This window comes from Vicia villosa, linkage group LG2, assembly GCF_029867415.1.
Source record: "Vicia villosa cultivar HV-30 ecotype Madison, WI linkage group LG2, Vvil1.0, whole genome shotgun sequence".
NCBI lineage: Eukaryota > Viridiplantae > Streptophyta > Magnoliopsida > Fabales > Fabaceae > Vicia > Vicia villosa.
The window spans coordinates 130,708,942-130,719,662 of record NC_081181.1 but is presented as its reverse complement, the minus strand read 5'-3'; the positions used below and the strand labels follow the sequence as shown (position 1 = coordinate 130,719,662).

General features: G+C 33.6%; 1 protein-coding gene and 1 long non-coding RNA gene across 4 annotated transcripts; both read left to right on the top strand.

The window, feature by feature from the left end:
• Positions 1-851: 851 nt before the first annotated feature.
• LOC131652112 (uncharacterized) lies at positions 852-5,727 on the top strand. 3 transcript variants are annotated; one of them, XR_009298582.1, is made up of 10 exons: positions 852-1,059; positions 1,262-1,356; positions 1,449-1,514; positions 1,845-2,001; positions 2,078-2,173; positions 2,268-2,565; positions 2,651-2,746; positions 2,865-2,932; positions 3,824-3,914; positions 5,467-5,727. It is a non-coding gene; the product is annotated as an uncharacterized LOC131652112 (long non-coding RNA). The 3 variants fall into 3 exon arrangements; XR_009298583.1 differs by lacking the exon at positions 5,467-5,727 and having other exon boundaries at positions 2,268-2,323; positions 2,419-2,565; positions 3,824-4,043; XR_009298581.1 differs by lacking the exon at positions 5,467-5,727 and having other exon boundaries at positions 853-1,059; positions 3,824-4,043.
• A 1,152-nt stretch (positions 5,728-6,879) lies between these two features.
• On the top strand, positions 6,880-10,388 carry LOC131652111 (plant-specific TFIIB-related protein 1). The gene is made up of 3 exons (XM_058921888.1): positions 6,880-7,573; positions 8,810-8,968; positions 9,300-10,388. The coding sequence occupies exons 1-3, from the start codon at positions 6,968-6,970 to the stop codon at positions 10,053-10,055; spliced, it is 1,521 nt and encodes a 506-aa protein (XP_058777871.1). The 5' UTR covers positions 6,880-6,967; the 3' UTR covers positions 10,056-10,388.
• Positions 10,389-10,721: the final 333 nt, after the last annotated feature.

The window sequence follows — 10,721 nt, the reverse complement described above, 5'->3', positions numbered from 1 at the left end:
TTGCATTCAAGGGATGTAGAAATCAGAACATACATATGGTACATTCACAATCAACACAAAAGGCACAACATGCATAGAACAAGATAACATCAACACTCATTGATTTTCCCCAACTTCCCACATGCAACCCTTAAAACCCCAAACTTGGTCATAACTATGAAATCCACCTTAGGGAAAAAACCTAAAAACAAAGAGGAATAAAGAAGATGGTAGAGCAATAAGGAATTGTTGTTCCTTCAATCTATTCTTTGAATTCAATTCAAACAAGCAAAAATGATAGAAGCTCTTCATCCTCCTCTCTCATTATGCGTTTCCTCTGCCTCTCTCACTAATTCGTACACAACTCGAAATTTTAGAGAGATAGTGAAGTGAAGAAAATGAGAAACTTCTCTTAAGATAGGATTTTAAATAGGTGTTGGGTCAAATATCATTTTACCATCACCATTAAAACAAAATCTCTAATCAATGTCACTCTTACTCTTAATAAGGACTTAGTCTAGATTATTGATTATTAATGACTATTAAAGACTAAACACTAAAAAACGATTCATTAACTATAGGATTATCACATTCTCCCTCCCTTAAAATAAATTCATCCTCAAATTTAAAAATCCTACCTAAATAAATAGGAGTAGGATTCCCACATCATCAAAATGACATTCATTTTAAAATAAATATCAACTACCTAACTAATAATAAAACATACCACTAAACACCCTTATTTACCCTTAATGAAAAAAAATATTACCCTTACAAAAGCCCTTAATTGTAATTTGCTAAATCAAAATTTATTCTCACCAATCAAATTTCTCCATTCTTACAAGTGGCACACATATTTTCCACTTTTCCCTTTCTCCATCCATCTCATTTAAAAATACCTATTTTCCCTCACTTTTCTCTTTCTTTCTCCTCCTCTCTCCCGAAACCCTAGCACTTTAGAATAGCATATTCTCCCTTCAAGATCCTCCTTTCTCTCACATCAGATTTGTTCTCTCTCCATACCCAACCAAGACCTGTCCTTCCATCTTCCTCTTAAGCTTTCAACATCCTTGCACTAAGGTAAATATGGTTTACTTGTAGTATCTCATTCTTTTCTTCTTTTAGATCCACCGATTTTCCTCTCCGATTTCATCTTCCTTCCTCATACCTTTGTTGGTTATTATTTTTTCTCTACTATTATTTAGTTTTTTTATTTACAGTTCTAGATCTGAATAGTTCGATCTAATTTGTATTTCGTGTTATTTTTGTTTTTTTTTTGTAGATTGAAACAAAGATGGTCGAACGGGAAGAAAATAGTAGAAAAATGTTGTTGTTTATAATGTTTAAATCAAATCGGAAGACTCTGTGTTTCATCATGTAAAGCTCTTCATTTCTGGACACAGTTTTTGGTTGTTTACCACTATAACTGATAAACTGTGTGTTAATCGTTTTTTTTTTCTGGTTTGCAGACGTGTTCGATGAAAGGTCTCCGCCGAAAATGCCTCTCTGTGCTTTCTGTGTATTCCTGTTTGCAGGTATATTTATCTTGCTTTCTTGGTGTTATATTGCTGTTGGGAAATGTGTGTTCCTTAAAAGAAGAATAAGGTATAAAAGTTACAGAAGAGTGTGTATAAAAAGTTACAAAAAGTTTCATTCTTATGTTATAGTGTTCTGCTGTTTCTATTATCATGTTATAGTGTGTTGTAATATGTGTTATTTTTATGTCATGGTTGTGTTTCGCCGGATTTGAGATTTGGTTGGAGAATCACTTCAGATTTGTACATATATTTGCAATATTAAGGATAATAACTTGATGATTCTTTTCACTTGGTATTTATTATTTTCTCTGGATTTGAAATCAACAGGAAGAAGCGATAGAGAAAAGGAGAGCAATGATGCACCAGGATCTCGAAAACCTGTGAAACGAAAGTGTGACAAATTGAGTTATAGTTTTCTCTTTGTCTAAGTCTGTAACTTACAGTGATGGTTGCTTCTCTCTACTGAAGCAAAGACGCATTAATGGTAAAATACATGTGATAATCTCACAACTTTCTTTGTTTTCTCTACTTTTTAAGTCAACATTTTCTTCTTCTTACAGTGGCGTGGATTAATGGTTTAGTTCTTAACCATTTAATTGAACGTGCAAAAGAAGAATGCTGAGTTGGATGAAGAAAACAAGAAAACAAGTTTAAAGGTGAAGAAGATTCAAATTGTTATTTGTTGGTTTATGTTTTTAGGTTAATAAAAAACAAACGCTTAGGCTGATTGTAGTTTTTCTGTTGTTGCAGCTTCTACAGCGAGAACATGACAAAGTGGGCAAAACACAAATTTCTAGCTCAACATTGTTGTAACAAAACCTTTAAACTAGCTTTATTTAATGGTATTCCTTCTGTTAAGTTTTAGGGGACTTATGCCTTAACTAGCTGTTTTTTTGTACAGGGTTATCATGTAGCTTTTGCGGAAATACAATCCCCACGTTTTCCGCAAATCCTTAGACTTACAAGTCACAGGCATAAGAGACTTACATTGCACTTTTTAATTGGTTGATCATTACAGGAAAATCATTCAAGTCTGTTTCGTGTATATGTAAGTACATAACCTTGCCTGTTTTCATTTGCATTTTAAATTATCCATTACATGGTTAAATGAAGTTGAATTTGCTTGTATGCAGATTGAATGGAGTGTCAGGGCTGGAAATTTAAGAAATATTGATTCTGTTCGAGTATCGGTCCCCTGCCACATTAAAATATGTTGATTCAAAGAAATGGTTGGTACTTCTCTCCTGGCCTTTCATTTCACCGGTAGAATTATCCAAAATATACCTCTAGCTATTCAGTCTCATTTTCATATTGTCTTTTTTATCCTATTGTCTTTCGATACTGCAGGGAATATAAAACCATCACTAGATTTTGATGATAAAGATTATGACAATGTTCCTTTTACACCGAAGGAGGTAACTTGCACGAATCTGTTTTGGGGTTGTTGTGAAATAGATTTATTTTGGAATGCTCTTGAGTTTTGGGGTTGTTGTGAAATAGATTTATTTTGGAATGCTCTTGAGTTTTGGGGTCCGTATGAGTTTTATTGGTAGTAAATGTGGCTGCCTGCTTTTGTTTTGAAATGGTGTAGTAATGTATTTGATAGAGTACGAACGGTACAACCATGTATGCATTTGGTTTGATGTGAACTGTTTAGAAATTTTGGCTTTTTACTTAATGTTAATCGCTGCTGGTCTGTTTTGACGAATTGGTTTTGTAGTAGGATGTGTGGATGTGTTAGAATAATTAGTGCATACGTTTTGTTTGAAGATATTATTGCGATTGTGGTTCGTGCTATTTTTTCTGCTCAATTTTTTTGTATAATCGCATATTTCTGGTATGTCGGAGCAACTTTATTGGCAATGTTGTTATGCCTTCAATACTGACATTTTGAGGAATGTTGTGGAGGCGCAATTATCAGTCCATGTAGCTATGCCTTCGACGCTGATGGGCAGTTTTCGGGACTGTTGTGGAGGCGCAGTTATGATACCACAGTTTATCATATATTCCTTCTTCAGTTAAATAAATCCCACCTATCATTTGCGGCTGTTTATGGTACAATTGTTTACTAACAACATGTCTACTAACAAAACTCTTCTCATTCTTGTGTCAATATAAGTATAGTAATCTTGTCTCAAAATACCGTTCTTCATGCCGGGACCAAGCATATGAAACTAAACATATATTGTTATAGAGAAGAGAACATATTCAACAAAAGCCAAATTGCCAGTCACATTTTAATCACTGATCAATATGCTGTCATTTTAATTATCAATTTGTTAAAGCTATCTCTCTTTGATTTGCAGCTCAAAGGGACATCTCTGGATTTTGAAATCAAATTCATATTTATTATCACCCATCCTGAGTTGGAGCCTTTGTGATTGAAATGTTAGAATTGTAAGTAGTTTATATCATCTATGTATTTGTGCACTTGTAATTCGTGCAGACTTATCTGTGTATTGGATTGAAGATTATTTTAACAGTTATTAATAAGAATCTGTCACTAATCAGTTAGTAAGAAGTCAATTACTCCTCTATAAATGTACACTTAATTGAATGTTGACAATTATAATTTAGAGTTACAATGTTCAGAATTCTCTAAACTCTTTCTAATCTGAAGAACTTCAAACAGGGAGAACCGATTGAAGCACAACTCCCCTTCCCTGTGTTAATAAATAAATTAAACCTTGGAATTGTGCTAGCATGAGTTGTGTTCTTATGTGGTACATAAGATTGAGATTTCCTTAAAATTTATGATTTGTTTTAATTTTTCGTTTCACCTGTAGAACATAACTACTAAACCATTTTTTAAGTTATCTTTAATTGTGAAATTATATTAGATGAGGAAGTTGTCATTTATAGTGTTAAATTAGTGACTAGAATTCTTTATTAAATATTTTAAGATAGAAAGTGTTGCTAAACTTATAAATCAGGGTGGTGTTAAAGTGCATTTGACCCTTAAGTTTACAGTGATGCTATATGTCGCGAAAGATTATGCACGCGAATTTCCCGAACAATATTGATTTCCTAAAATTATTTTCAATAATCAACTTGTACTTGTAGCTTCACATATAAAAAATTCTATAGATTAATATACTACTAGCTTCACATAATAAAGATCTTTAGTTTGTCAGACACAACAGCTATAGACTATTTTTTATAAGTATTTCAATTGATGGTGGTCTACAAATAACTCACAGCTCAAGAAATCCTCAGCTAACTATTTTCTTATATATAATGTAACTAATATTTTCATTTTTATCATGATTGGAACAAAGAATTTGAGTGTTGAACAATATGGTGTTTCTCTTTGTAGATGTTGGGATCAAGTTTTAAAAATAAGTTTTGAGAAATGGCTTCAACTGGTAAGTGTAGATATAAATTTATCATTTTTATAATAAATATTAAATTATATTTAATTCACACCGTGAGAATCGTGTAATCAATATCACAACACGTATACGGATCGAAATTGTAAAAAAATTTACGTAACCGCAATGCGACCGCGGCCATTATTTGTTGGTATATCAATATTCAACGCTAACACCCACATCTTAAATTGGATTTATCATTAAAACATATTTGTAATTAAACAATACTTTAAAAAGTACAGAGTTATAAAGTATATTGCTAGCTGGAAGTAATTTTTCATTGGCTGCCATAGAACTATTGAAGTTGAAGTGGATGTGCTGGAAGAAAACAAGAGATTAAATTTTGAAAAAAAAAATGAAGAGAAAGATGTGATAAAAAGAAACATGAATAAAACATTGTGTCATAAAAGAAATAGAAAAATAGACAAGTTACTTACTACCTGCGCCACATTGTTCGTGATACCTTCAATGATGAAAATACAATTATTCTTTTATTGCTATGTCTTCATGCGCCTGTGGTGTTATAGAAACATTAAGATGAAACTTTGTAATGATTTTTCTTCCATTCTGTATTGTAGTTTGCATATCTCAGTTTGTGGTGATGTTCACTGGCGGCGGTGGCAAAGTAAAGGTTGATCCAAAGTTGTATTCAGTTAAATTAAACTAACATGGAGAAGAATTTAAATGGAGAAGAATTTAAATAGAAGAATAATAGTGATACACAAGAGTTCCAACTGCGTTGTGTTGAGGATGGAGAGATGTTCGGAAGAGTTCTAACTGTTTTCTTTTGATAATGGAAAACACAAGTCTCGCATAGAAGATATAAAACTGAAAAGATATACATTTACAATGATTATAATGATTTATAATTATTTATAGTGTTACTAATAATTAGTGTTGATTCTTATCCACATTTTATGTTTGTGTCAATCAAATGCGGAATGAATTATTAAACTTTCAAATGATTTCTTATTGATTTACATTTAATTGAGTTTATAATTTAATAATTTTTTTTAAGCTTTAAACCTATTTGAAAATATTATATTTTGTAATGCTATCTAAAAAAAACAATGAGTGATATTTGTAAATTTTACCAACTCTTGTGAATTTTATTATTGAAACTCACTATTTTTACGGGTCACTATCACCACAATACATTTTTTTTAATCAACAAGATATTTGTAAATATTTAACGTTATTAATGATATTCGTAAATATTTATAGTTATTAGATATATCAGATTGATCATTTTAGTGATTTGCTACATATTTATTTTGAAATATTTTCATTCCTCACTTCTACAACTATGAGGTATGGAATCTTTGATATAAGATGAACCAAGTACTGAAGAATGGAAGCTGGTGGTGAATTTGAAGACTTTTTTCAGGATACAATGAGCATTCATTTCTTATAAACAGTGTTTCAACGAGAATGCCTAATTTCAAGGGATTTTGTGAGGATGTTGTGGATGGTATAATGCATAATTTCAAGGGATTTTGTGACGACTTTGTGGATGGGTTCATTTTATAAACATATTAAATTTATCATGTCGGTGATTTGATAAATATTTCGTTTTAAATATTTTCAATTATTAGTAATTTTATAATAACAATTGTATATCATCAACAACCTATCTTTATCGAATGACCTAAGATATGAATGACTATTGCATTTCCATGTTATTCTTTTTACATAGCTATTATATATAGATTCATTTCATCTATATTATGTTTTGTGAATCTTAAATTAACATTCTTCAATTGAATTTTTAAACTTTTTTTTTGCGTTTGTAATATATTATTCATCTTAAGATTTGATTTACCCGTGCGGACGCACGGGTCTTCTACTAGTTTTTTTCTAAAATAGAGTCATTGTATTTTTGTTAAAAATTTCTGATATTTCTTAAGAAAAAATTCAATAAATATATGAAAAGTTCGAATTTTTTTAAAAGACAGCCCCTTACCAGTATGGACTAAGATTTCTCCAATGTTTTGACTTAGCAGTTGTTTTGACTATAGAGTACTAGTACTACCAGTATAGACTAATTGACTATCGACCAAAGGAAGAGAGAAAGAAAAAATGAAGTGTCCGTACTGTTCAGCGGCGCAGGGTCGCTGCGCCACCACAACCACCGGAAAATCTATCACCGAATGCACCTCTTGCGGCCGCGTCGTAGAAGAACGCCAATCCCATCCCCACCACATATTCCACCTCCGCGCCCAAGACAACCCTCTCTGTCTCGTCACATCAGATCTCCCTCCTCCCACACTCCATCAAACCAACCAACAACAACAACCATACACCACCAACGACGAAGAAGAAGAGGACCCGTTCGAGCCCACGGGCTTCATAACGGCATTCTCCACGTGGTCCTTAGAGCCCAGCCCGCTTTACCTTCAATCCTCTCTCTCGTTCTCCGGCTACCTTGCCGAACTCGAACGGACGCTTGAGTCTTCTGCTTCTGCTTCATCGTCTAGTGTTGTTGTGGATAACCTTAGGGCTTATATGCAGATTATCGATGTTTCTTCGATACTTGGATTGGATTGTGATATTTGTGATCATGCGTTTCAGTTGTTTAGGGATTGTTGTTCTGCTACTTGTTTGAGGAATCGGAGTGTTGAAGCGCTTGCTACTGCGGCTCTTGTTCAGGCCATTAGAGAAGCTCAAGAACCTAGAACCCTTCAGGTCTGTTTTTTTAATTCAATTATTGGTTGTTACTTGTTAGTACTTTGTTAGAAGTTAGAATGATTTCAATTCATACAAGATTATGAATGTGATTAGAATTCCATTAATTCAAATGGAGAGTATACTTATTGATTTTGTCATTCAGTATATGAATTTGGTTAGAAGAATGTGCAGCAAACTTTTAGAACTACAAGTAAACAAACCTAAAGATGATGAAGGTTATAGATTGAAATGAACTTAGTTATAAAATAGAAAATGTTGTGTTGACATTGATACTTGAGTAGAGAACAACACATCAAGAGTTGTGAGTTGAAATTGTAACTTTGATGTCAAAGGGATTGAATAGTAGTGTGTTTAGAGTTTTGGATAATAAAGGGTCCTATACAATTTACAAGTCCATTAAAATCTTTGAAGTTTCTCGGTAAGGAGAGTATATCAGATGGAGAGGAGTCAAATAAACTTGAGGTAGAGAAAAGAGTAGTCAATGGAGGAGAGGGAGGAGACAGCGACCGAAAGGAGGAGCAACGGTAGAGGTAAGAACAAAGTGCGAGAGAGGTGAGGGATGAACTCATGATTTTTCTTTGGAACAATTAAAGTGCAGAAACACCGGTGAAGGAAGGTTAGGGTTGAGTCTCAACTCAAATTTGATTGAAAAACTCAAAATTACCTTTAAAATGTTTTAAATTTAAGGAGTAATTTCGGTTTTTCAAGAGGGCAAAAGGATAGCGGGACATAAACCACTCTGGGTCGGGAGTCGCTCTGCCCCCTCTGCCTACTAATTACCCTATAGCGGCTGCTATTGTGTTTTGCACCACTAAGGCTCTTCCCATAGCGGCCGGCCTCCGCTTCGCTCTCCCATAGCGGGATAGCGCCTCTATTGACTACTCTGGTAGAAAAAGACCTAGAAAAACTATAAGAGAAACTATTAAGAAAGATCACGAGATTTACGAATTGGATAGAAACTTGGTCTTCAATAGAATATTATGGCATAATTTGATTTATGTAGTCGAGCCCACTTAGTGGATAAGGCTTTATTGTTATTATTGTTGTTGTTGAAATTGTTGTAGTTGTGCCGTAAGGACCACCATGCAACTTTTGTCATGAAAAATTTGACTCCGATACTTAACAAATAAGTATTGGTGAAGTATCCAAAGTACCGGTATCAGATATGAGATATGTACTTCATGTCAGTAAAATCTTGATATTGACTAATATGCAACACTTGTGAAATGGCAGGAAATTTCGATTGCAGCTAATGTGGCACAAAAGGAAATTGGAAAATACATCAAGATACTGGGAGAAGCTTTACAGCTAAGTCAACCTATTAACAGTAATTCTATATCAGTTCATATGCCAAGATTTTGCACTCTTCTTCAGCTCAATAAATCTGCTCAGGTAACCTGGGTTTGCACCAAAATTTGACTTCTAGACCTAGTCTCGGCCTTATTTCGTTTTGAAAATCTTGAAACGGTTGAAATGTGTGTGTAAAGTGCAAGCAGAAGAAGCCTATGAATTATACCATGATATGATTAGTAATAGCTTTTGAATTTACTTCTTTTCACCTAAAAGTTAAACAGATTTTGAATATAGTCTATGATTTTTCTGTTGGGGGATGGTGGATTTCAGATGGAACTCTTACATCACATATCTGCTTTTTTTACAAGATTCTGAATTTTCTACTACTGTTTTTGTTCTATCTGATAATGGCTCCTACATTGCATTTTAGGAACTAGCTACTCATATTGGAGACGTTGTGATCAACAAATGCTTCTGCACTCGCAGGAATCCAATTAGCATCTCAGCTGCCGCCATATATTTGGCCTGCCAACTAGAAGACAAACGAAAAACTCAGGCCGAAATTTGCAAAGTAACTGGTCTTACTGAAGTCACTCTCCGTAAAGTGTACAAAGAATTACTGGAGAATTGGGATGATTTACTTCCCTCTAATTATACCCCAGCTGTTCCTCCTGAGCGGGCCTTTCCCACGACGTTAATTGCTTCTGGACGTTCTTCAACAACTAAGATTGATGCTATAGAGGTTACTTCTTTGGACTCAGAAAATTTGCCGGAATTTAAACCAAGCAAACCTAATGAGGTCTCGGTCATGGTCCATCAGTCAAGAGGAAAGGATGAGGCCGATGGTAAAAGTAATGCTCGCGTAAGCAATTCCACAGCTATTCAACAGTCAACCTTTTGGCAATCCCAACTTCCTAGTGCAACACACAATCATCAAAATCAAAATATTTTAGAATCAATGGATATTGATGCGTTGCAACGAAACCACCAACAACCTGAACCCATGGTAGAGGTCACAAATGGTGCTGCCATTGCTAGTTCGCTAAACTCAAACCAACTTTACAGTCCTCCTGCTTCAAGTTCAAGCTCTATTATGAGGTCGTTTTCGGCTCCTCCTTCATCTGCTCCTCCAAATATTCGACTAATGCAATCCTCCAAGACAATGCCAAGTTTTCCAGAGTACTGAGACAAGATCCTTATATGTTACTAACATAGTTCAGATAAATGAAAGGAGTAGGTTTTCGGAAGTGTACTATTGTATATATGTATTGTGGCATTTGGTTTGTCTCTGTGTACATTTTGGTGAATGCTTGAATTTTTCGCCCCAACCTTAAAGATGAGACTTTACACTAACTCGTTTCATATTGCGTTGGATTTCATTCTTCAAAACAGGGTAGATTTGCATTGAATATGGAAAACATTGGATTCATCTGTATGTATCTGTCTTTTTCACATTTGTAATTTTGAGGGCAAGCTTGGGTTAATAATTGGTAAATACATTTAAATAATGCTTAATAATAATTTAAAGTAATTCATGAAAATAAATGACTGTAATGTATTAATAATTATTACTTATTAGTCTTATAAAATAGTACGGGGTTAATGACATCTGTATAATGGATTTATTCTTTAAAAAAACTACCTAATAGAATATTAGATATTGATATCTGTAATTCTTAGTATAATTTGCAAATGTTGATATTGTTAGTTTTAACACAATTGCTTCAATTATAGTTATTATCATTTCCTCTGCAGAATAAAAAATGAATATTGAATCATTAAAAACTAGTATAATGTTTTAGTTTATTATTTTCTTTCTTCAAATAAGACTAGATTTAACTATTAAATTGAA

What these genes read in the sequence shown, in the direction of transcription:
- LOC131652111 (XM_058921888.1), top strand. Translation starts at nt 6,968, where the DNA reads ATGAAGTGTCCGTACTGTTCAGCGGCGCAGGGTCGCTGCGCCACCACA. An exon ending in AAGAACCTAGAACCCTTCAG is followed by an intron (nt 7,574 to 8,809) that starts GTCTGTTTTTTT and finishes GTGAAATGGCAG; the next exon opens with GAAATTTCGATTGCAGCTAA. An exon ending in AGCTCAATAAATCTGCTCAG is followed by an intron (nt 8,969 to 9,299) that starts GTAACCTGGGTT and finishes ATTGCATTTTAG; the next exon opens with GAACTAGCTACTCATATTGG.